At 52.7% G+C, this 26,615-nt stretch overlaps 1 protein-coding gene across 4 annotated transcripts in view; it reads left to right on the forward strand.

The window, feature by feature from the left end:
- The first annotated feature begins 1,788 nt into the window (after nt 1-1,788).
- The window catches only part of PDZD4 (PDZ domain containing 4), a 32,146-nt gene continuing 7,319 nt past the window's right edge, over nt 1,789-26,615 (forward strand). For all 4 annotated transcript variants that reach the window (XM_058291242.2, XM_058291244.2, XM_058291243.2 and 1 more), the window contains exon 1: nt 1,789-2,122. In XM_058291242.2, coding sequence (XP_058147225.1) covers nt 2,063-2,122 — 60 coding nt within the window. In that variant the 5' untranslated portion in view covers nt 1,789-2,062. The remainder of the gene's footprint in view (nt 2,123-26,615) is intronic.

The following is a 26,615-nucleotide window of genomic DNA, read 5'->3' on the forward strand; positions in this document are numbered from 1 at the left end:
AAGGACTGACTGTTCAGCTCCTGCGCAGCCCACCCTCCCGCTCCAATTCCAGGTCATTCCGCGGAAAACTGGGAGGGCAATCTTTTTCCAATCCCATTTTCTTCAAGTTGGGCTCCCTCCTCTAGACCTAATGGATTCGTTTTCAAGCAAAAGCGCTTCGGGCGGGTTTGTGATGTATCCCTTCTTCGTCCAACTTCCTTTTAAAAATCTGGAACACATATTTTCCTTATAGCGCATTAATTACATTTGAATGTATGTTGCTTATGTAAATAGCCCGATATTTCCGGTGTAACCTATGTTTCATTTACCGAATATGCTGGAAATATCTCGAGCTGTGCCATTTCTATGCCTCCCCGGAGTCTCTAATATTACACAGTGTTCTGAAGTGGTGCTCAATAAGTAAAAATAAAGCTCCCTTCCAAGTTGAGAGCAAAAATAAAGAGGCAGAGATTGGCGGAATAGATAAAAAAGCAGGATCCAACTAGCTGCTGTTTGCAAGACTCAGGTTAGATCCAAAGGCCCAAATAGGTGGCAAGGGAAAGGATGGAAAAAAGAGCCCAGGCGAACGGTAACCAAGACAGAAGGGGAGGCTATGCTCCTACCAGACCAGAGAGACTTGAAGTCAACAGCTGTTCTGAGAGAGGGACCACCGACTCGGGATTGCACCCCGCTGTCCCAGTCTCCCAGGCCTGTCCCTTGAGACCACTTCTCCACCTGCCCGGCCTGCCCACCAGGCCTCGTCTCAAGTGAATGAGTCCCGCACCCGCCAAAGCCTGGGAATGGAGCGCGCAGCTTTTTAACCCAGTGGTCTGCATCCCCGGCGCTCGGGCTCGGCGGCTCCCACGGGCACCCCCTGGGAACCCAGTCCTCAATCCGCAGCTGCTTTTAGGCCAAGGCCTTCTTTCTCCAGGCTTGTCCAAGGAGAGGGGACAGGAGCCGGGGGAGGCTGGAGGAGGTGGAGGGGACGCTCTGGAGGTGGGCCCGAGCGCGGGGCTGGGGCGGAGAGAAACGCGGGGAGGCCGCGCGTGCCGGCGTGCCGGCCCGAAGCCGCTCGGTGGGCTCTCCCCACGCCCCGCGCGGCCCCGCGCTTGGATTGACGGAGTTCATCTATTTATTTATTTGCTGGGTGGGAACAAAGGTGCCCGTTTCGGTGACAGGGAGGGGACGGCTGAGTGGCAGGAGGAAAGAAGTCCTGCCTGGGGAACCTCCGGGCCGCTCCCCGGAGGCCTGGGGCCGGGGCGGAAATCGCGGCCCCCTCCCGAGCCCGCGAGTTCTCTGGGGGCTCCGGGGGCGGCGACCCGCACCGCGCCGCGGGTCTGGCGCCAGGGGGTCGCCAGCGGGCCGGCGACTCCCTCCCCGCGCCCCGGCCGAGGCCCCGCCTCCGGCCCCCCGGCTCCCCGCGCGCGGCCCCCGCGCCCACCCGGCCCGCTCCCCGCCCCGCGCGCGTGCGCCCCGTGCCCGCGCCCCTCCCCCGTCCCCGCCGCGGGCGCGCGCGCGTGCCCGTCCTCCCGGGCGGGAGCTGGAGACGGCCGGGCGGCGACGGGCCAGCCAGCGGGCGCCGGGGCGCGTCCGGGCGGGCGGGCGAGGGCCGGAGCGCGGGCGGGGCCTGGCCGCGGGCGGGGGTCGCCGCCGCCCCCCACTCGGCGGGCCGGGCTCCGGGGCCGGCGGCCATGGGCGCGAGCCGGAGGCGGCAGCGGCGGGCCCCGCGGGCGGGGAGGCGCGCGGCCCCCGGCCCCTGACGGCCCTGACGGCCCCGCGCGCCCCCGCGCTCCTGGGGGGCCGTCGCCAGGCAACGCCCGGCGTGCCCGCCCCTCGCCCGCTGCCCTTTTCTCCTGGCCGGGTGCGAGGGAGCATGCCCGCGCCTGGCCTCGGGCAGCTAAGAGTTAACCCGAGGGGCCTGGCGCTGCCCCCTCCTGGGGGGCACGCCCCCCTCCCTCGCTAGGCCCCCGCCCCCCTGCCTAGGCTATGGCTCCCGGCCCCGGCCCGGGCCCCGAGGGTCCGCGCCGGGCCCACTGAAAGGCGTCTTCCCGTCCGCGCCCTCCTCCCCTCGCCCGCCAGCACCATGGGATGTAATATGTGCGTGGTCCAGAAACCGGAGGAGCAGTACAAAGTGATGCTGCAGGTAGGGAGCAGCGCCGCGTGCGGCGGGCCCTCCGCAGGGCCAGGGGCAGGTGGGGGCCGCCGGGCGGGGGCGCGAAAGGGGGCCGAGCGGGGAGAGGCCGGGGCCATCCTCGCCCGCAGTTCGGGGGGCCGCTGGGTGTTGGCGCTCCTGGAGGAGCGGCCGCGCACGGGGGGGGGGGGGGGGGGAAGCGGGGCGCGCTGCGGGGGACAGTGGCGGACGGTCCTGGGCGCTGTGCGCCGGCGGCGGCTGGCGCGCGCGCCCCGCGTCCGGATCGGCCCGGGTCGGGAAGTTGGGCTCGGTCCGGGGGCGGCGCGCGGAGCTGGAGGCGCGGAGATGCCGGTGCCGGGGCGGGATGGGAGGTTGCGTAGCAACAGCCTCCGTTCCCCGCACACGGTCGCCCCGCTGGGCGCTGGCGGCGTGGGGGGCTGCCCGGTACAGGTCCCCGCGGGCCTGGGGCACTGGCGCGCGCCGGCTGCCCGAGGCCCTGCGACGCCGGGCTGGGGGCGGGGCGCCCATCGCAGCACCTATTCCCGGTGCGGCCCGGTTCGGGGCCCCGTGGGCTCCTCGGGGCTCGGCGTGGAGGCGGCCTGCGGGCGGCAGTGCCCGGCCCCTCCCTCTGCTCCGCCGCGCCTCGGGCACCGGGCAGCCCGGAGCGTGGCCGGGGAGCTGCACCGCGGGGGCGCGGGGGCGCGGGGACGCCGGGCCCGCGCGCTGGGACCTGGACCCCAGACCGGTGACACAGAGCCGGTCTTCCTTACCTGTGCGTGGCGTGACTACGTGAGTGCGTGCCTGTGCCCCGTCTGTGTGTGCGCGGAGGCCCCTTTGGCCCCGCGTGTGTGTACTTTCTGTGTGGACACTGCGACCTGTCTGGAGAAATGTCGGGAATGGTGGGAGCGGAGGGTTCCCCCCCGCCAGGGCTAAATGGAGGGAGGTCAATGTCGGAGAGAGGGAGCCCAGGGGCAGACGGCACAGACAGGTAGGGCTCAGGTTTTAACCCCCGAGTTGGATTTATCGATCGGGATCAAGTGCGGGATGTCTGGCGCGGGAAAAGAAGAGGGCTCCTCAGACCAATAGAGGAAATCCCTGCAGGCGTCGCGGCTGGGGCTGGATAATTTATGTGAACTGGGGGTTGGAAGCCGAGGGAGCCCCGGCATTCCCCACTCTGAGCCCAGTGCCTCTGGCCACCAGCAGAGCCAACCCTTGGCGGGAAATAGCGGGCTTGTGGTCACCCGCCCCTGCCCCTGGCGGCTCCCGCCAGAGCTAGGGCGCTTCTCACCTGCCCTCCCTGTCCCTTGACTCGGGGCGCACGTCCTCTCTGCTTTTCCCGCCCGCCGCCCTCCCCCCTCCGGCACCCATTCTCTTCTCCCGCTGCTTTCTCTCGTTCCCGCTGTTGGAAAACCTTGCATTGACAATTGCCATTCCCCCCTGGCCACATAGGGCTTCTGGAATTGCCCAGCCTAGGTCAGAATCCCCGGGGCTGGGGCTGGGGTGCTGGCAGTAGGTGGGCCGGCCCTCTCTCATTGACGGGGACGCGGCTCCCCTCTTGGTGTTTCTGCTTCTGGAATCATCCTGTCACATGGCAAGCGGTTCCTCCAGACCTCCGCCGTGAGGCTTTTAATTTCTTGGAGAAGGATTTGGTGCATTGCTTCGTTTCACACCAGAGGGCAACGTGACGGAAGTGATACTGTGGCCCTGCTTGGGGCTCTCCACCCACGGCAGCCAGGAGGCTGCCCCAAGAGGGTACCGGCTGCCTTCAGGGAGGCTTGATTTGGGAGGAAGCCTTGAGGTGACCCTGGCCTGGACAGTGTTGCATGTGTTGGCAAGGGTAGGCTTCCCTGCTTACAAGAGAGCTCCAGTCCCTCCCCCACTGAATTGCCTTGCCCTGGGGCAAGAGGTCCCCACCAGAGGGGCTTTGCAGGGCAGCCACCCTCATTGCTCTTTCCTGATGGGTGGGGACCTGCTCCCAGGGTGACACTGCCCCCCTTTCCAAGCTCCTGTTGAAGTTTGGGCACAAATCTTCGCTTTCCTTGTTGCCCCTTGGCACAAGCCGAGGTGGGGTGGAGTTGTAAAAGAGGGATTAGGGGCGTGATGTGGCCAAGATGGCAGTGTAAGACATGCTGATGTATGTCCCCCTTAGAAACAGCAAAGAAAGAAAAGGGCAGTCAACTTTCTCAAAACTGTGGAAGACAACTGAGACTAGAGAACAACTCAATGGAATGCTGAGTCAGAAAAAAAACATCTAAAAACAGTGTGAGAGCAAAGTGACAAATTTACCCATACAGGTTCCTCCTCCTTGCCCAGTCCACAGGGCAGGTTGTGTGACTCCCAGCAGTGCCTCAGCAGACCAGGCACATTCAAGCGTGGGTCCCTGGTACCTGACTGCCTGTGGTAGTGGCTGGTGGCCTGACTGCGCTCAAGCGCAGGTCCCTGAGGCCTGAGCTACCCACGGTGGCAGTTTGGCAGCCAGGAGCATTTCCAGTGCAGATTTCCATTGGGTCTGATTATTGGTGCACTTAAAGTATCAGGTGTCTCTGTACGTTTACCCCAGCTGCTTCCGTGGAAGACAGACACAGGGCACAGGTCTGGGTCCCGTAACCCAGAAGTTACCAGAGGTAGGAATAGCAGCACGGGAAGGGGGGACTGAACCACAGGCCTGCAGTGCGGACCCAGTGCTGAAAGTGGGAGTGAAAAGGCAGCCCAGAGTGTGGGAGGGGAGCTGAGCTGATAGAGCTGCCAGGGAGAAAAAACTGCAATAAAAAAGCACACAGCTCAGGGCCCCACCCAGGAAGAGAAGCTGAGAGAGGAACTCCTTTCCTGGAAGGGAAATAGTCGCACATACCCAGGAGTTCTTGAAAGTTACTGTGTATATCCAGGACAAGCCACCCAGGACAAGCCACAAGTCAGAGAGAACTGAGAAAAACTCAAATGTTAATCATGGGAATCATGGGCTGTTCTATAGGTTCAGTATAAACTAGACTAAGTGTTGAAGAGAGCAAGCATGGCTACACTAATAGTGGACAAAATACACTTTAAGTCAAAAGCTGTTACAAGAGACAAAGGACACTATATATTAATAAAAGGACCAATTCACCAAGAAGATATAACAATTATGAACATATATGCACCTAATCACAGAGCCCAGAAATACATGACACAAACTTTGACAAAACTGAAGGAGGAGGGGAACGGATGTGACTCAAGCAGTTGTGTGCCTGCTTCCCACATGGGAGGTCCTGGGTTTGGTTCTGGGCTGTCTCCTAAAAACAAACAAACAAGCAAACAAACAAAAACCAACTCAGGGGAGCCAATGTGGCTCAGTGATTGAGCTCTAGCTTCCCATTTACTAGGTCCCAAGTAAAATCCCCAGCCCTGGTACCTTAAAAAAAAAAAAAAGCTGACGGGGGAATAACAGTTCTACAGTAAGAGTTCAGTCCACCACCACTTTCAATCCTGGGTAGAACATCTAGACAGAAGGTCCTTAAGGAAAGAGGACATGGACAATACTATAAATGAACTAGACTTACAGACATGCAGAGCACTACTACATCCGACAAGAGCAGGGTCTTCCTAAGTGCACATGGATCATTCTCTAGGGTGGACCATGTGTTAGGTCACAAAACAATTCTCAGTACATTTAAAGAGACTGAAATTATACAAAGCATCTTTGATCACAGTGGAATGAAGCTAGAAGGTAATAACAGAAGGAAGATTGGAAGATTCACAAATTTATGGAAGTTAAACAGTACACTCAAACAATGGGTCAAAAAAGTCAAAAGGGAAATCATGAAATGTCTTGAGATGATTGGAAACAAAAACACAACATGCAAAACTTAATGGGACGCAGCAAAGGCAGTGCTTAGAGGGAACTTTTTACCTCTGAATGCCTATATTTAAAAAGCTGAAAGATCGCAAACCAGTAACTTAATTCCGCTTCTGGAGGAACTAAAAACAAGTAACTTAAGTGTAAAGTTAGTAGAAGGAAAGAAATAATAAAGAACAGCATGAAGATAAATGAAACAGAAAATAGAAAAACAATTGAGAATGAACAAAACCAAAAGTGGGATTTTAAAAAGTTCAGTAAAATTCTCAATTCTTTTAGCTAGCCTGACCCCCAAAAAACTCAAAACAAACAAAAAAAACAGAAGACACAAATAACTGAAATCTATAAAGGGTGACATTACCACTGATCTTGTAGATTACAGGAGAATACTATGAATAATTGTATGCTAACAAATTAGATAATTGAGAGGAAATGGGCAAATTCCTAGAAACATGCAACTTAACTAAACTGACTCAAGTATAAATAGAAGATCACAACAGACCTACAACAAGTAAAGAAATTGAGTCAGAAATCAAAAACCTCCCAACCAAAAAGTGCAGGACCAGGCAGCTTCACTTGTGAATTCTACCAAACATTCAAAGAAGAAATAACACAAAGCCTTCCCAAACTCTTCAAAAGATTGAAGAGGAGGGAACGCTTCCTAACTCATTATATGACAACACCAGCATTACCCTGATAAAACTACAGACTAAGTACCCTTATGAATATAGACGCAAAAATCCTCAGTGAAATACTAGCAAGCCAAATCCAATAGCACATTAAAAGGATTATAAATCAAGACCAAGTGGGATTTATCTCAGGAATTCAAGGGTGCTTTGATACCTATCAAAATCTCAACAGCCTTTATTGCAGAAGTGGAAAAGCCAACCCTCAAATTCATATTGTATCACCCTAAATAGCTAAAGCACTATTGCAAAGAACAGCAAAGTTCGAGAGCTCATACTTCTGATTTCAGAAGTTACTATAAAGCCACAGATGACTGTGGTTAATGTTACAAATATAAGTATGTTCTTTGATGAATTATAACAAATGTATGTCACTATTACAAGGTGTTAATAATGTGGTGTATGGGAAAAATACAGCCAATGCAAAATATGGACTATAGTTAACGGTAATATTGTAATATTCTTTAACCAGTTAAAACAGAGGTACCATACCAATGCTAAGTGTCAATGATCGGGGCAGGGGTATATGGGAATGTTACATTTTTCACATGACTACTATGTAAACCCACAACTTCTCTCACCTAAAAAAATTACAATAATTAAAAAGAAACATTATACTTAATGAAAGAAACCAGACACAAAATACTACATCTGGTATGATTCCATTTGTATAAAATGTAAGGAGAAATACATCTTTAGAGATAGCTTTAGATTAGTGGTCATGGTAGGGCTGGGGAAGATTAGAGGAATTGAGAGGTGACTGCTACGGGGTATGAGGTTTTTCCTTTTGGAGTAATGAAAATGTTTTCAAATTGCTTGCAGTGATGAATGCACAACTCGGTGATTCTACTCAGAGCCATTGATTGTACGCTATGGATGGATTGTGAGCTGTGTGAATATATCTCTATAAAATTTTTAAAAACTGAAAACAAAACAGTATGGTACCTGCATAAAGATCAACTTAAAGACCAATGGGATCCAGCTGAGAGTGTGGAAATAAACTCATATATGACCAACTGGCTTTTGAAAAGGGTGCCTAGTACATTGATTGGGGAAAGAATGGTCTCTTCAACAAATGGTGCTGGGAGAACTGGATATCTGCTGCAACAGAATGAATTTGGACTCCTACCTCACACCATGTACAAAAATTACCTCTAAAAAGTCAAAGATCTAAACCTAATAGCTAAAATCATTGAAGTCCTCTAAGAAAACATAGGTAGGACCAGGTAGGACCTTCATAACCTTGGATTTGGTAGTGATTTCTTAGATATGACACCAAAGGCAGAGAGAACAAAAGAAAAAATAGATGAGTTAGACTTCATCAAATTTTAAAACTTTCGTACATCACAGGACACTATCAAGAAAGTGATGGCTGCAGAATGGGAGATAATAATTGCTAACCATTTATCTGGTAAGGGTTTAATATCCAGAATATATAAGGAATGGCTACAAAACAACAACAAAAGGCAAATAACCCAATTAAAAAATGGGCAAATGACTTGAATAGATATTTCTCTAATTGAGTTGTTGAGTTTGTAGGAGTTCTTTTTTTTTTTAATGTTACATTAAAAAAAAATGAGGTCCCCATATATCCCCCACCCCCTTCACCCCACTCCTCCCCCCATAACAACAACCTCCTCCATCATCATGAGACATTCATTGCATTTGGTGACTACATCTCTGAGCACCGCTGCACCTCATGGTCAATGGTCCACATCATAGCCCACACTCTCCCACAGTCCACCCAGTGGGCCATGGGAGGACATACAATGTCCGGTAACTGTCCCTGCAGCACCACCCAGGACAACTCCAAGTCCCGAAAACGCCCCCACATCACATCTCTTCCTCCCACTCCCTAGCCCCAGCAGCCGCCATGGCCACTTTCTCCACACCAATGCTACATTTTCTTCAATTACTAATCACAATAGTTCATGAATAGAATATCAGTAAGTCCACTCTAATCCACACTCTATTCCTCCATCCTGTGGACCTTAGAATGGTTGTGTCCACTTGTAGGAGTTCTTTATATATTCTGCATATATCTCCTTTTCACATAAATGGTTTCCAAATATTTTCTCCCATCCTACAGTTTGTTTTACTTTCTTGTTAATATCCTTAGCTGCACAAATGTTTTTAATTTTGAATCAGGTCCAATTCATCTATTTTTCCTTTTATTGCTTGTGCTTTTTTTTTTTTTTTAATAAATCTTTTTTTTTTTCCTTAAGATTTATTTATTTATTTAATTTCCCCCCCTCCCCTGGTTGTCTGTTCTTGGTGTCTATTTGCTGCGTCTTGTTTCTTTGTCCGCTTCTGTTGTCGTCAGCGGCACGGGAAGTGTGGGCGGCGCCATTCCTGGGCAGGCTGCTCTTTCTTTTCACGCTGGGCGGCTTTTCCTCACGGGCGCACTCCTTGCGCGTGGGGCTCCCCCACGCGGGGGACACCCTTGCGTGGCACGGCACTCCTTGCGCGCATCAGCACTGCGCATGGCCAGCTCCACACGGGTCAAGGAGGCCCCGGGTTTGAACCGCGGACCTCCCATATGGTAGACGGACGCCCTAACCACTGGGCCAAAGTCCGTTTCCCTATTGCTTGTGCTTTTGATATAAAGTCTAAGAATCAATTGTCTAATACAGGGTCCTCAAGATAGTCCCCTATGTTTTCTTCTAAGTACTTTATAATTTTAGCTCTTATATTTAAGTCATCGATCCAAACAAAGGAGAGAGGTGTAATTGTAAAGATAACCTTGCATCCATTGCAGTTCTTTTCAAGAAGCAAACATTTTTTTTTTGCAGACTTTGATGCTTTAACTATTCTTAGGAACCTCACAGATTAATAGTGACCTGTGGTGCTTTGCTCATTTAAGGGCCTGATGGGCTAACTTAATTGACTTGGTGACTGGATGGAGAAGGTCTGTAAGTGAGGGGACTGTTGGAATTTGGACTGGCATTGGGGTGTGATGTCATGTAGTGGAATGCCCAACTAAGGCATGGTGAGGACTTTTGTTTGGTAGCCAGTAGGGATTCTTCTGCAGTTGGGATGGCAAATAGATTTCACCTCTTAAGGATTAGCACTGCATGGAGAAGGCTTAAGAGACTACATCTAATCAGCTGCAAAGAGGGTAATGATTGATTAGTGATGTCTGCCCCAGCACAGGACCACTGAGTGGGAGAAGGTATGTCATGCATTTGCCATGCGTGTGCTGAAGGTTCCTGAATGGGGTAAGTTATGAGAGCCCAGGTAGGGAAGTTGGGAGAGGTGTCACTAACTTGGGACACAGGATACCTAGGTCCTGGTCCCAGTTGTGTCACCGTCCAGCTGTATGACGTCGGTCAAGCACTTTCCCTCCTTGAGCCTGAGGTTTTCTTTTTGTTGTTTTTTTTTTAATTAGAGTAATTAGAGGTTCACAAAATCATGGAGAAAGTACAGAGTTCACTTATACCCCACCTCTCACACACACCGTTTTCTCTTTTATTGGCAGTTTGCATTAGTGTGGTAGCTTTGTTACAATTCATGAAACACTATTATCACAATTACACTATTAACTATAGTACATAGTTTATGTTAGGGTTCACCCATTGTGTTGTACGGTTCTTTTTTTTTTTTTTTTAATTCTGGTAACTTATATGCAACCCCAAATTTCCCATTTTATTCACTTTCAAATACACTATTCAGTGGTGTTAATTTCATTCCCAAAGTTGTGCCTCCATCGACACCATCTGTTGCCAAAACTTCCATCATTCCAAACAGAAACTCCATACCAATTAAGCCCTAACTTGCCATTCTCCATCCTCACTGGGCCTTAGCAACCTGTATTCTAGTTTCTGACTTTGAATTTGCATGTTCTACTTATTTCATCTGAGTGAGATCAGATAATAATTGTCCTTTTGTGTCTAGTTTCTTTTGCTGAACGTGATGTCTTCAAGGTTCATCCATGTTGCTGCATGTATCAAAATGTCATTCCCTTTTATGTATAGACCACATTATGTTCAGCCATTCACCTGTTGAAGGGAACAGGTGGCTCAAGCCATTAGGCACCTCCCTCCCACCTGAGAGGCCCTGGGTTCGGTACCTAGTGCCTCCTAAAAGATGAGCAGACAGCGAGCACAAACGAGGGAGGAGAAATAAATAAAAATGAATCACCTGTTAATGGACTCTAGGGTTGCTTCCACCTTTTGGCAATTGTGAATAATGCTGCTGTGAACATCAGTTTGCTATTATCTGTTCCATAATAGCTTTCAATTTTTTTTGGTATATACCTAGAAATGGGATTGCTGAGTCAAATAGTAATTCTATACTTTCTGAGGAACTGCCAAACTGTCTTCTACAGTGGCTGCACCATTTTACAGTCCCACCTACAATGTACGAGGGTTCCTGTTTCTCCACATCCTCTGCAACTTATTTTCTGTTTTATTTTTTTTATACAGCAGCCATTCTAGTGGGTGTGAAATGGTATCTCATTGTGATTTTCATTTAGTTTTGTGATTTTAGCTCTTATGTTTGGTTTCTTGATCCATTTTTGAGTTAATTTTGTGGTTGAGGTACAGGTTCATCCTCGTTCTTTGGCATGTAGACAGCCAGTTTTCCCACCACCATTTGTTGAACAGGCTATTCTTTCCCTGTTGCGTGGACCTGGCACCCTTATCGAAATCAATTGGCCATAGATGAATGGGTTTCTTTCTGAGCTCTTGATTTTGTAGTAGGTTCCGAAATCGTAAAGTGTGAGTCCTTCAACTTTTTTTCAAGATTGTTTCTCTGTTTTGCAGCCCATGCAATTACATGTGCGTTTGAGGAGTGACTTTTCCTTTTCTGCAAAAAAGGCTGTTGGGATTTTGGTGGCCTCTGTAGATCACTTAGGGTAATATTGCCACCTTATCGATACTAAGTCTTCCAATCCATAAACATGGGATGTCTTTCTATTGATTTACATTTTCTTTAATTTCTTTCAGCAGAGTTTTGTAGTTTGTGTACATATTTTTCTCATCTTTGGAAAAATTTATCCCTAGATATAATTCTTCTTGATTCTGTTGTAAATGAAATTGTTTCCTTAATTTCCATTTTGGATTGTTCATTGTTGGTGTATAGAAACATGACTGATTTGTGCGTCTTGATCTTGTATTCTTCCTCTCTATGACTTTTCTTATGGATTCTTTGGGATTCTCTCTATATAGGTTGATGTCATGAGCAAATAGAGATATTTTTACTTCCTTTTCAGTTTCGATTTCCTTTTCTTGCCTGATTGCTCTAGCTAGCACTTCCAGTACAGTATTGAATAACAGCGGTGAAAGCAAACATCCTTGTCCTGATCTTAGGGGGAAAGCCTTCAGTCTTTCACTCTTGCGTATGAGGTTGGCTGTGGATTTTTCATATGCCCTTTATTATGTGGAGAAATTTCCCTTCTATTGTGCATCAATTGAGATGATCATGTGGTTCTTTTCCATCATTCTATGAAGGACAAGAACCTTTAGTATTACACTGATTGGCTTTCTTATGTTGCCCAACCCTTACATTCCTGGATAAAACCCCTTTGGTCTTGGTGTATAGCCCTTTTATTTATTTATTCTCTTTATTTTTTGTCTTTTGTGTATTCTTTTTCTTTGCGTAGTCCTTTTAAAGTGCCATAGCATTTGGTTTGCTAATATTTCATTGCGGATTTTTGCACCTATATTCATGAGGGGTATTGGTCTGTAATCTTTTCTTCTGCTGTCTTATCTGGCTTTGGTATCAGGGTCATGCTGGCCTCATAGAATGAGTTAGGAAGTGTTCCCTTCTCTTGAATTTTCTGGAAGGGTTAGAGAAAGTTTGTTGTTAATTCAATGAATGTTTGGTAGACTTCATGCATGAAGCCATCTGGTCCTCAGTAAATATTTGATCAATGAAACAGACTTCCAGCCCACTCAACCCATTCCTTCCAGGCCTGGCAGGGCCTGTGCTCCTCCTCCAACCTCAACGAGAGAGTCTGGCCATCCATCTCTTCCCCTCTCTCCACATTAAGAGAGGCCAAATGACATCTCTCCCCGCCCTGCTTGGAATCACCGAGGCAGTCATTCCTTCAGCACCTGTTGCTGAGCACACTGTGCCTGTCACCATCCTGGGAGGTCTACTGGCCAGACCTCTGCCCTCCCCCTGGGGCCTTTCTTAACAGGGGAGACCGACCACTGTGTGGTAGCGAAGGGTGGATGGGTGGCTGAGGGCAGGGCAGCAGGGTATGGGCAGAGGGTGCACTCCCTCCACTCTTGGTGGGTCCTCCACAGTGATTCTCCCCACCTGACATGCAGCAGCAACGAGTCAGTGCCTGGCACACAGTAGGCCCATGGGAAAGAGTTTTGGGATGCAGTGAGTGGAAGGGCCCTAAAAACTCTAGCAGCTGCTCATCTGGACAGGGTCACCGCATGCTGTGTACCATTGTCCCTGGAGTTTAAAATGCCCTTCCTGACGACTGTATGACCCATTGGTATAGAACCCTAGAAAGTGCTGGCTAATCTATAGTGCCAGAAAGCGGGCCAGTGGTTTACCGTGGAGGTGAGGGGCCGGGGCGGGGCAGAAAGCCTAGAAGAATGTCAAAAGGGTAGGAGGAAGCATCCGGGAGGGTGAAACTGGTAGGGATCTTGGTGGTGGTGTGTCACAGCGGATGACACAATATATCAACGTGATCAATCAGCACTCTTTATAAACAGGCGCCCATTGGTGTGATGCCTTAATAAAGCTTCAAAACCAAGAAATTCACATGCCCACACACCAAAAAAGGGGAGAAGCCAAGGCATGTGCAAGCACTAAGCCCAGCACTGGTCCCTAGGTGGGCTGGAGCCAGTGTTCTTTCCTGCCTTGTCTAGCTTCAGGGGCCCTTGCAGGGAGAGCAGTGTGGGGCTGCGATTAAGTGCAGGGGCAGCTGGGTTCCAGTTCCAGCTCTGTCACTGACCGTCCATGTGACCTGGGCCAGCTCGCTTGATGGTGCAGTTTCCCCATCTCTTAAATGGGGATAAATGGAGCATCTTCCTCCAAGGAAATTGGATGGTTTGTGCTCAGCAATGTTCACTGAGCCTAACAGGCACCTGGGCTTGCCCTGGGGGCCAGCAGGGCAATCGCTGTCCCCAAGCCATTCCATGGATTGTTAGAGGGGTGGAAATGGACATCCAGTGATGAAAAAAGGTTCAGTATTATTCTGAGGGTTTCTCTAATATTAAAGAGAAAGGGAGGAAAGCACAAGAAAAGGGTCCCTGTATTAGTCAGCCAACGGGGTACTGATGCAAACAAAGTACCAGACTCTACTGGCTTTTATGAAGGGTGTTTATTTGGGGTAGAAGCTTACAGTCACAAGGCCCTAAAGAGTCCTGCCCCAGGTGAGCAGCTCAAGGTTGCTTTCTCACCCAAGTCAGTGGCCACGTGTTGAGGCAAGATGGCGGGCGGTCTCTTGCCTGGTCTCTCCTTCCTTCTTCCTCCTCAGGCTCCGTGGGCCCAGCTTCTGATCTCAGCGGTAGGCTGGCGTAGGGCTTGTTTCTTCGCTTGCCTTGTCCACCGCTCTGTTCTCTTCAGCTGCAAAGTATCAGCTCATCTCTCCCCAGGCTTTAGCGGTTTGAGCCTCCTCTCCTCCGGCATCTCTGGAGCTCTCTCCCCGCGTGTCTTCTGGAGCGAGTGTCCCTTTATATCAGCCCACCAGGGGCCCTGAGTCAGGCCCTACTGACAGTGGTTGAATCTCGACAGGTAATTTCATCAAGACATGCCAGCAGACTCTAATGCGGTCAAACGGTATCACACCCAGAGGAATAGATTAGCTTACAAACATAATTTTTCTCTTTTTCGGGGATTCATAAATAATCTCACACTGCCACAACCCCCGAGTTGGGGGGGGGGGTTGCAACAGGTAGGATCCTTTGGGCGATGATGGGCAGGGACAAAAGTGAAGGTGTATTTGGTGCTTTGGCACACGCGCTGAGCCACAGGAGGGAGGGTGGGAGCAATCGGGCAGGTGCCGGCTTTGGGATGGAACGAGGCAGCCCCCCTCCCTTCGGGGTGCGCCCTGCCTTTCCCTGCTGCCTGCCTGGGTTTCTGGTTGGTGGGACACAGTGCCTGGGAAGTCGGCAGCACGGAGGGAAAATTGACCCCGATCATTCCAGGAACTGATTTGCTGGAGTGCGTGGGGGTGGGGGGCACGGCGCCCCTTGTTCCCGGCTACTCCAGGCACGCCCAAGAGGCCAGCTCTTGAAGTGTGGGCCTATGGGGTGGTGGAAGCCCTCCCTGGTCCCCCAAGGGGTGCCTTCCGGGACAGCGCTGGTTAAAATGCCGCCTTTGCTTGCGAGACGTGGTGTGGGGCCTGCGTGCGAGTCTGCGTTTCTGACAGCTCCCAGGTGATGTCGCAGCTGCTGGTCCCGGGAACTTGAGAGAAATGGACGCAAGCCCCAAGGCTCCCCCACGCCACTGGGGAGCTGCGTTTGTTCCAGACTGGGGTGAGGCCTCCCCTCCGGCCTGTGCAAGCACGAATATCCAGGAGTCTTTGTGCAAGTGGGGCTCCAGGGGACGGAATCCCTCCTTCTAGGCCACGTGCAGCGACCTCACCCTCCTTTGCCCACCCCCGGCCCCACGGAAGTAACCCAAAGCCCTGGGTGGTGAAGCGCTTCCGGGCACTGCCGCTGGCTCCTGCCCCTGGACTGAAAGGGGTGAGGCTCAGCGTTATGGGCATGCGCGATGTGGCTCCCCGAGCCTGAGTGGGCGTGTCATTCTCTGGGCCAATCAGAAGATGGTGGAGCTGGAATTCCTACTTCATTAAGGCCACCACCAACGCAGTAATTGATTCAGCCAAGGGTCATCAGTGGAGACTAAAACCATTTGACAAAAGATTGTTAGGTGCCAGGACAGTCACTCAGCCGGAAAGCATCACCCCCAAATGACTTGTTAATTTAGGAAGGGGAAAATGTTCCTCCACAATGGAGAGGTTTGGCCTGACACCGCCTTTACCACGGGGTCCAACCGAGCCTCCGCGACTGTGGGACAACCTGAGCTCACAAGCCTCCTGGTGCGATGATGGGGGGAAGCGGGCAGAACACAGCATCACCCCGGCACTGCTCTTGGCCAGAAACGCTTAGCCTGAATTGAACAACAAGGAAATAACCAGGCCAGGCCAGCCTCTGGGACTTTATACAAAACAGCTGCCCTGGACTCCTCCAAAAGGTTAATGTCACAAAAGGTGGGGGAAAAAAAGGTTGCTAGATTAAAGGAGACGAGAGACTTAATAACCAAACGTAATGTGTTGATTGGACCCTGGACCAAAAACCAGAACCAAAAGCTGTAAAGGGCATCATTGGTGCAATTGGAGAGATCCGAAGATGGGGGGATCCCAGGAAAGTGTAGTGCGTCAGTGCTAAGCCCCACGAATGCATTGGCTTGCGGGGTATGGCGCTGTGCTTTCCTGGAGAGCACGGGTGATGGTGTTGGCTTTTTGCTTTCAGCTGTCACTGCAAATGTGCTTGGGAGGAAAGCCAGGAGGCAGGTGTAAACACGTGCGCTAGGGGGGATAGCCCAGTGAAGGGAATGCAGATGTTGCAGCGCTTCTGGGGGTGGGGGGTGGCACTTTTCAAAATCCAGAGTGGGGACTCAGATTTCTGCTGGGCGACTGAAAAAGGGCAGCGCTGGAGGCTGCAGAGAGCCTGGAACGTGGGTCCCGCGGCTCAACCCTGCTTTCCTCCGAGGCTCTGCTGGGTCTGCAGGGCACCCTAGCACCCAGGACGAGGCTGGGGACACAGCTCCTTCCGAGGTTGCTGCTGGAGCGGGCACTCGGGAAACCTCCCAAGGCCTAGACGTTTCCAACCAAAGCCACCAGGAGAGGCCAGGAGCCAGGACAAACTAAGGCCCCGGTGTTCTGTGCATCGGTCCCTCCTGTCCCTGCCGCCTTGGCTCGCGCTGCCTGCTGTCCATCTTGTGCACGGTCTCCTCCCCGCCCTGGGGTGGAAGATGCTGGAGGCCCAGCTCGCCTCACTGGCCCTCGGCCGCTCCGACTGTCCTGGACGGCCCAGCCTGACAGCCAGCCGGGAGATCTGAACCCGGGGCCCTGGGACAAAGGGTAACTCCCGGCGTCTGTTCTCCCCAGCCTCAGTTACCTAATCTGTAGAGTGGGGGTAAGGAGAGTCCGAGGTGGCAGCCGTGGGGGCCCGGAGAGATTGTATAGTTTAAGCCCCTTCCTCTCTGGTTAACAAATGAGTGACGGGGACCCTCCCCAGGCCACAAGTCCCCAGGCCACACCAGGAGCGAAGGCCCCGCGGGACTGAGACCAGGGTCCCCCAGGCCCCCCAGGCCAGGGCGCCTTCTCAGCCTCCCTCACCCCTTCCTCGTCCCAGGGGTTCAGCGTCGGTACATTTGGGAAGTGTGACGAGGGCTCCCGGCCTCCCACCCTGCGCGTATTTCGGGAGGGTGGGCTGCCTCAGAACCTGGGGCGGCCGGGCACCCGCGCGCAGGCGCGGAGCCGTCCCGGCGGGCCCCGCCCCCGCCGCCTCTGCGCGCTCTTTGTCTGCGGCTCCCGGGCGGGGGCGGGGCGAGCACCGCTGGGGCCCCGCCCTTCGCGGCCATTCCCTCCGCCCTGCTGTCCCCGGGCCTCCCCTGTCTCCGGCGCTATCGCCACCCGGCGGCCAGCTGGGCCTGCCTCGCTCCCGCGTCCCAGCCCAGCCCTCGCCTGTCCTCAATGTCCCTTGGCGCGTGGCGTTGCCCCCCACCCTTTGGCCTTAGGCATTTTCTTCTTTGCATGGACCTTCCCCATCAGCATCCACACACACTCTGGGGTCTCCCATGGCAAAGCGCAAACGGAGCGCTCTCTCACGTGCCCCAGCCGCACCCCTGCCCCGCCTTCGCACCCCCTGTCCAGTCAACTGGCTGTCCACCATTGCCCTCCAGCCACCAGCGCTGCTCTGCAGGTCCCTGCCGCTTGCACCTTCAATCCAGGGGGCCATTTCCATCCTCCCGTGCCTTTGATGCCCTTAGGACGCACCTTTCAGGCTTGCTCCATCGCCGCTTCCTCCTCTCCTCCCCACCCTTCCTTTAATGTCGGGGCGCACATCAAGCTCTATCTCCACTCATTGTCGGGTCATCCCCAGCTTATGACTAAATCAATAACAATTCCTGGTTGAACTCAACAACCCCTGGTTATAAAAGATGTGCCAGTTGGGTAGCTTGGCTTTGGAAACCCGGAGGTCAAGTGGAGCCTTGGGAATGTCTGCAGGTGGGGCGTTCAAGTTGTAGCTAAAAATTTGTATTGAATAAAGCACTCCGATTTCCTGCGCTGCCCTCCCCCCCACCGTCCTCCCCCAGTTTCCTCCCCCTACTTCCTGTACACCTGGGAGTCATTTTCATTGTTGTCTTAAATTGTGGTAAAATACACATAACAAAGTATTTACCAGTAGTGACTTTTAGTGTATTCCGCAGCGTTCTGCAACCATTACAGCCATCTCATTCCACAACTTTTTCATCACCCCAAAAGGAAACCCTGTATGCGCTAGCAGTCACTCCCATTTTCCCCTGCCCCAGTCCTTGGCAACCGCGGATCTGTTGTGGATTTGCTTTTCTGTCCATTTCATGGAAAGAGAGTCAGACAGTACGTGGCCCTTTGTGCCTGCGCCTTTCGCTTCACACAGTGTCTTCAGGGTCCATCCGCGTTGTAGCGTGTGTCCACACTTCATTAGATGATGGGCACCGGAGTGGGACTGCCAGGCCTGTGAGTGTGAAGTGCTCTGGGTGCCAAATTCTTAGCTGCAGTCAAGAGAAGCCTGACTCCAATGTGACCCTGGACTTGTGCACTTGTGTCCCCCTCCCGCCTCGGTCGGCCAGGGCCTCCTGTCCTCTCCCTGCAGTCCCTGGACGGGGGGAGATCAGGGCCCACCCTTGGCCACCCACAGAAGCCCTCCTGCCACCTTAGAGGAGCCAGTGAAGGCCACACAGAAGGGCCTGCACTGGGGGCGGGGGCAGGTGGTGGGGAGGGGGCGTCTGCTCCATCCTGCTCAGTCCTGCCCCGGCCCCCAGCCGTGGCCCGGCCCTTCCTCAGCCTTCCAGAACCAGCTTCCAGGTGTTGCCCCGGGCGAGTGCTGGGCCAGCTCAGCTGTCCCTTCCAGGGCCCGGGGGCTGTGACTCGGCGCCTCCTTCCAGGTGGGCGGCTTGTGGCCAGATCCTGGGGGTGGAAGCCTTGCCCCCACCCCGCAGCCCACAGCCAGGCCCCCACAGCCCCTCCCGGCATCCTTCAGCACCTCTGCGACTCCAGACTCGCGGGGGCCACTCATTCCTCTTTTGAAAGCCAGTCCACTTGGGAAGTTGAAGGCTATGGAGGAAGAAAGAGTCTCCTCCAGGTTCTTCAGATCAGGTCTGATGTGACTTTGGTGCTGCTCCTTCACCAAGGGGCCCGAGCCTAGAGGCTGCCGAGCTGGCCACACACCCGGGCTGGGGAGGCCCAGGAGCACAAACCAACTGATTGCCACCAACTCTCGGGGCCCTGGAGAAACCGAGAAAACCTCCAAACATCTGGTGGGCTAGATGGTCTTCATATGTGTTCTTTCTCATTATAAAAGTCTTGTTCGTTGTAGAAAATTTCAGAAAATGCTGTAAAGAATAGAAAAGGACACATAACTCATATCTCCCAGAGAGAAGACTGCTAACATTTTTACATGCTCATGTATTTCCTTCCAGTCTTGAAAGAAACGACGGTGTCATAATTGATACTCACGTACCAATGACTACACATAATATGTTGTCAAGGAACAGTGATTTTAAAAATTGCTGAGCGGAGTGGGTGTAGCACAGTAGTTGAGCGTCTGCTTCCCGTGTAGGAGGTCCCAAGTTTAATCCCCAGTACCTCCTAAGGTAAATAAATCAAGAAGAAAAATAAACAACTGCCGAGCACCTGTCCACCCTGAGCTAGTGTGTTTCCGGAATCGTGAATCTCTGGCGTGCTTTGCCCCATCCTCCCCGGCTTCCACGTGCCCCAGGCTGCTCCACGGAAGGACGGGGCCAGCGGGTGCACAAAACTGGGATCGCATTGGACAAAAGCAAATATTTTGCCTTCTATTTGATCGTGAGACTTTTCCCGTGATGTTATTCTATTTTGAAGGTTGGTAATTATTTCTTTATTGTCCCCCACAAAACAATGAAACCATATTACCTAAAGTTTGGAATATAGGGGCAACAAATCTCCTGGGTTTCTACCCCCCTCATCCAATATTTTTATACTTTTTCCCAGCATTTTTCCACGTACACAGCTATTTATATAGTACAGGTGCCGTACATGTGTAGTTTTATATCCTTTTTGAGAAATAGGCTTGTTACTTAAGGAAGCTATGGTAAAGCAGTCGTATAGCTCATTTAGGCAATTACGGTTAAGATTATTGCAAGGTTTTTGGCATTAAAAATAATGCTGGTTTAGTTGAGAAATGTATGTTTTTATTCAGCCATGTTTTTCTGTTTTGTTTCCATCGTCAATTATTAAATGTACAAAGTAAAGTTAAAAAAAAATAATGCTGACTTCTCAAAAATGTAAACATCGAGTTACCACATGACCCAGCAAATCCCCTCCTAGGTATATGCCCAAGAGAATTGGACACAGGTGTTGAAATAGAAGCTTGTACACGCAGCATCCACTGCGGCACTTTTCCTAATAGCCAAAAGGTGGAAGCAGCCCACCTGTCCGTCAGCGGAGGAATGGACGAGCAAATTGTGGTCTAGCCCCACAATGGGGTCATCTTCACCCCACAAAAGGAAGTTCCGAGCCATACAACGTGCATGAACTTGGAAACGTTGTGCCGAGTGGCAGGAGCCAGACCCAGCTGGACAAACCCTTGTTCTGTGACGTGCCCAGACTAGGTTAACCCGTAGAGACAGAAAGCAGGTTAGTGGTTGTCTAGGGCTCTGGGGGAGTGGGAGGGAAAGTGGGAGTGACAGCTAAGGGGCACAGGGCTTCTTACTGGGGAGGCAAAAAGGTTCTAGAAGTGATAGTGGTGGTGGTTACACGCTGCCACTGAATTGTACAGTTTAAAATGTTTAAAAGGGGTCAGGTTTTTGTATTTTACCTGATTAAAAAAGAGTGCTGGGGGAAGCAGATGTGGCACTATGGGACCTCATTTTTTTAAATGTAATTAAAAAAAATAATAATAATAAATAATTTTTTAAAAAAAAGCACATAACCTAGCAAAAATACCTAACAAGTCACTCCTGCTCCCACTTCTGTGGATTGGCCTGTGAGGGCATGGCCTTGCAGGAGAATATCAAGTGAATAACTCCTACCCCCTGTTTCTGTAAATCAGCCTGTGAAAACATGGCCCTACCAGTAAGATATCAAACAAGTGACTCCCCCCGCCCCCACTTCTGTAAATCAGCCTGCAACCTTGCACCTGCATTCTGCTTCTGTAACCCTGCTCGGAAAATTTCACCTAGCAACACGTTAGCCAATGAGCAAAAGTCATGCTGATCCCACATAAAATCCTATAGAAACCTATGAAAACTGAAAAACGGGGCTCAGAATTTGAAGATTGACTCTCCTCTGGGCCCACACATAATAAATCTGAGAGCTGGCTTTGGGTTTTTCTGTGGTCCAGAACTCCTGACTTCGCTGCAATCAGCTCAAGCAGTTGGGCGCCAGCCTACCACATGGGAGGTCCTGGGTTTGGTTCCCCTTGCCTCCCAAAGAAGACAAGCAAGACAGCGAGCTGACACGATGGACTGGCATGGTGAGCTGGCACAACAAGATAATGCAATGAGAAAACATAATGAGAGACACAAGAAGCAGGGAACAGAGGTGGCTCAAGCAATTGTGCGCCTCCCTCCCACGTGGGAGGGCCCAAGTTTGGTTCCCAGTGCCTCCTGAAAAGAAGATGAGCGGACAGAGAGCACACAACAAACAGACATAGAGAACAGACAGGAGGCACAAAGAACAAAGGTGGGAGAAATAAATAAAATAAATCTTTAAAAAAAAAAAGTGCGGCTGTGACTATCCTGGTCATTTAAGGCATGTGCATATCTAAGATTATGTTTTAGGCTAAAGTAGAGCAAATTCACTGGATCAAAGAGTATGAACATTTTCAAGATTCTTTCTAATTATTGACAAATGTCCTCCAGAGAGGCCTTACCGGTTGACACTCCGGAGGTAAGGCTCAGACTGAATGGGTCTACAAAGGGTGATGGGGTCTGCCAGGGGGCCCGGGGGTGGCCACTGCTCTTGAGACTAGCAGGGCTGGGGGCACATCTTTCGGAAGCATCCAGTGGACGCAGCCTGTGCTTGGGGCCCAGGGCCGTGAAGGCTTCTGTAGTGCAAATGGGCACTTAGTCTTCCCCAGGTGCAGTGTGAGGGACGCTTGGGCCATCCCCCAGAGGGGCCCCACCAAGGCTTGCCTCCTCTCGGGGGGGCAGGGCGAGGGCTCTTTCTGTCAGCACCTACAGTGGACAGGGTGCTTGAGCCTTGCTTCAGGTGGAAGTCCACTCAGCTCCAAGAGGGGTTCGGGGTCAGCCGGCTTGGCCCCATCTCAGCTGTAAATCAGAAAGCGCTCCAGGCGCACACGGGACGCTTAGGGGAGACCGTAAAGTCACAGGCCAGAGGAAGGCGACGTGCTAGCTGGCTGTTGTGTTGTCCTCGGACACATTTGTTTTTGTCTCTGTGCCTTTCTGTTTTGTCACTGTGGTGCTTTGAGCATGTGTTGCTTTTCCGATTAGAAAGGCAGAGCGGGACGTTTTAACCAAGTCAGTTGTGCCGGGACTGGATGGAGTTGCAGGCTGCCCGAGCGAGCTTTGGGGGTCTCCCTTGATGGCGCACTCACTGGGGCTTGTCCAGGGCTGGCTGCAGAGAGGTAGTTTCGCCCTGGCGGTGAAGAGCGCCCTGCTCACCTTCAGCCCAGCACCGCCCCACCCGTGGAGTGCTGGAGAAGAAGAGGGGTGGACGTGGGACACAGCCAAGGGCCTTCAGCTGTGGGAAGCATGGGAGACCAAGTGGATTTCTTCTGGAATGTTCCAAAGGAGGCGGGCTGGCACTAGGGGAAGGAAAGATGGTTTAATCGAGTTTTCTAGCAGAGAGCTTGAGCAGCTCATTCCAGGGGAAGCTGCCGGCCACAGAGCCATGGGGAACCGCCGAAGTCACTTTGGAGTCCCCCTGGGTCCCAAGTAGCCCCTGGCTGCTGGGGGAGAGAGACGGGGAGGCAGAGCCTGGCGGTCCCGTGGGGCCCCTTGGGTGCTGATTTCCCTCCGTGGGCAATACCCTCTTTAGCCCTTTGACCTTTGGGGCCCTCACAGGTCAGAAAGCTTGGTGGCTGTGAATGCCCCGGAGCGGGGCTTGCAAGCAGCCTGCGGTAATGGGGCGGCCAGAACAGGAGGGCGTGGCGGAAGTCAAATTTCCGTGGCCTTTGAACCTTGTCAACGCGTGAAGTATGGGCCAGGTCCCCATTTGCACCACGCACACAACCTTCTCCTGGGACCTGGGCAGTGGCGTGGAAGGCGGCTCTGTTGGCGGGCACGGCGTGGGCAGGGCCTCGATCCGCCTGCGCTTGCGCGCTTGTAGGCGAGTGCGTGTCCCTCGGTACCTGGCCAGGAGTGGGTGTAGCTGCTGTTTGCAGAGACCTGACTTCCTTGGGGTAGCTTTGTCCCCGGAGGCCTCCTGCGTGCTGAGGCCTGGTGACTGTGTGAGCACAGAAGGGGCAGGAAGTGATGGGCAGGTGGCGATGAAGGCTGCCTCGAGAAAGGGCATGCGGAAGGTTTTCCCCATGGGAGAGTGTGCCAGGTGGGGAGAAGGAGAGAGAAGGCTGAGGCAGGGGACAAAGGAAGAGAGGTGAGGTGGCAGGGGAGGTGAGGCCCTGGGCAGGAAAGAGAAGCAGGCTCACCCCCTCCACCCACCCCCAACACACTTTTAGACCCCCGGATGCCACTCACACCCACGGCCCACTGACCCCCAGACCCCACCTGCACCCACCCCCCACTGATTCCACCCCCGAACTGTTCGCCTGGGTGACAGCAAGAGCTGCCCTGTCCCCACTGCCCCGCCTGCCCATGGGATTCCTTCTGAAACAGTTCCAGGATGCAGAAGAGTAGAGGGTCCAATTTTAGCATCACAGGTGGACCTGCCACCCAAGCGTGACTTGGGCCTCGTTGGTCCCGGCATTGCCACAAAGTGCGCGGATGAATGTACCACAACCGCTTTATTCCTTTTCCCGTTGGCAGACACTGGGCTGTCGCCAGGGTCTGTTCCAAACAGCAATGCTATGCGCAGCCGTATCTTCATTCTTCCGGGCCATTGCCTGGTGGCAGCTGTGGTCATTTGCTCGCATCCCAGGATCCTGAAGTGGTGGCTCGCGGCAGCTTCTGGTGCCCGCTCATTGCTCAGTTTGGCCTCCTTTTTCCACAAGGGCCTGCTGATACCCTTTGCCTGTTTTCCTATCGTTCGTGTCTTCTTAAGGCTCTGTAGGAGTTCTTTGTGAATTCTGGATAATTCTTTATCAGTTCTGGGCATGGTAGGGATCTTCTCTTTGCGTGGCTTATCTTTCCACAGTGTTTATGACGTCCCTTGTGGCATCCTGGAGGTTTTACTTGTTCACCTAGTCAGTTTTGTCTATCTTTTCCATTATGGTTTGCCCATTTTTTTTTCTTAACTTGTAAGAAATTCTTCTCTCTGCCAACATCATCGATATATTGTGCCCCCTTCTCTAAGTCAGGCGGGTTGGCTTTGTCCCTTTTGGAATTGCTTGCCAGGGCCTCAGAGCCCGGTGGCAGCAGGTGGCAGCATGGCATTGGCCGGCAGGGTAGCAGGCCTGGCCGGGAACACGTTGAGTTCCATGTGCCTTTTGGACATCAGAGTAGGCCCCTGACGATCGGGGACCTGCCGCTGGCAGGTTGGCAGTATGTCGTTCTCCTCGTGACAGCAGGGGGGGGGGGGGCGGGCAAGGCTGGAGGCGTTCAGAGGAGAGCTGCTACCTGGCGTAGCTGAAAGATCACAGTTGCAGTTCCTCACCGAGGGCCTTCCCGCCTGCTCGCCCATCTGCCTCCCAGAGGGCCCTGCGGCACCGCGGGGGTGAAGGGGCTGCTGGGCGGTGGCAGGCAATCGCTTGGGTGGCCCCTGGCTTGAGGAGCTGAGTCTGGGCCCTGTTCCCCCGCTCCATTCCCAGCCCTCCGCAGCCAGCCCTGTGCAGCCCTTCCCACTGCCTGGGGCCAGTTTCCATAGCAACGCTGCTGCTGGGTAACGAGTCCTGGGAGAAAAGACATTCCTACGCTTGCTTCTCAGTATCACCTGCGAGTCCCACTGGGTGCTTGTCCCCTGCCTCGGGGCGCTGCCTCCCCCACGGAAACCCTGAGGACAGCCCGGAGCCCTTTCCTTCCGGGCAGCGGTGGGCTGGTAACAGTTCCCAAACCCAGAGCCCTGGTTTTGCCGATTTCTGTGGCGTAAATAGTCCCACCGTGGCAGGCTGAAGGCAGAGCAGCCGCACCCCATTATATAGTATTTCCATCTCAAGGGCAAAAGAACCCCAAAATGTCAGCAAATCAGTACTTTGGGATTGCTTTTCTTTTCTTTTCAAAGACTTATTGTTTTTTAATTTATTTCTCTCCCCCTCCCCCCCCCCCCATTGTCTGCTCTCTGTCCATTCTCTGTGTGTTCTTCTGTGACTGCTTCTATCCTTATCAGCGGCACTGGAAATCTGTGTTTCTTTTTGTTGCATCATCTTGCTGCATCAGCTCTCCGTGTGTGCGGCGCCATTCCTGGGCAGGCTGCACTTTCTTTCGCGCTGGGCGGCTCTCCTTGTGGGGCATACTCCTTGTGCGTGGGGCTCCCCTATGTGGGGGACACCCCAGCGTGGCAGGGCACTCCTTGTGCACATCAGCACTGCACATGGGCCAGCTCCACACGGGTCAAGGAGGCCCAGAATTTGAACCTTGGACCTCCCATGTGGTAGGCGGACGCCCCATCCATTGGACCAAGTCCACTTCCCGCGATTGCTTTTCTTTCTCACCTTTGTGTCTGATGCGGTTCGTGGCACGGTTTTGGCAAAGCCGGCTGCAGTGCCCACCGCTCAGGCCCTGGGGCCCGTCCCTCCTGCCCCCTCGGTCAGCTCCAGAGCGATATTCTTACTCGTGTCCGACCAACACCTTCTTGACCGCAAAGCTCTGTCATCGTCATACTCTTTGATCTGCTCATTCCACTTCTAGAAGTTTTCTGAGACAACCGTTTGCTCTAGGGCCCAAAAGTTGTCTTTGCACCCTTCTTGATAAAAGCCAAGAATGGAAACCAACTTCAGCGACGTGCCAAGCATGCACTGGTGGCTTCAGGCCTTCCCGGACCTGCAGGTGCAAGATGATAGACATAGAAAAAAGACTGGAAGGAAGCAGGCCCATGCGCCCCCGGCGGTCACATCCCTGAGCTCTCCCGTGATTTTTGTTCTCTTCCCTACGGCTTTTTGTATTATCCTTATGGTTCTACAAGGAACCTTTTACAGTCAGACAAAATTGATGGCAAAATAATAACAAAGTTCCTTTCCTCTCACGAAAAGCATGGGGGACAGTGAGGTCCCAGCCAGGTCATGGTTCGCGTTACAGGGGCTGAGAGAAGTGGGGTGGCCAGGAGTCCCTAGCACTTTCTTTGCTCTTCCTTAGACAGTTTGTCTTCCCAGAAAAAGAAAAATTGGCAGGGCTCCCCTGTTACGTTGCAGCTGTGACAACACGACTTTGCCCGAGAAAGCAGGCCCCTGTCCCAGGAGCTGGCATCTCTGAGGCATCCCATTCCCCTGAGAAGGGGGACACGGAGCAGCGGCTGTGAGTGTGTGTGGCAAGGAACCTCAAAACTTGCCAGTGCTGGGACAGTTACCAGGTGCGGACCCAGCAACCTCAGCCGTGGCGTTGACATATAGCATATAGCCACAGCGGCTTGTGCCTGTGCCCGTGCCTAAGTGGGGCCTTCTCCCCTCTTGTCCCACAGAAGCTCCTACCTGCCAGGGCCTCTGCTTTCATCCTTGCACTCCCGGGCCCAGAAGAGGCCTTCTGGAAGCTGCTGGGCAGATAT

This window comes from Dasypus novemcinctus, chromosome X (genome assembly GCF_030445035.2).
Source record: "Dasypus novemcinctus isolate mDasNov1 chromosome X, mDasNov1.1.hap2, whole genome shotgun sequence".
Classification (NCBI taxonomy): domain Eukaryota; kingdom Metazoa; phylum Chordata; class Mammalia; order Cingulata; family Dasypodidae; genus Dasypus; species Dasypus novemcinctus.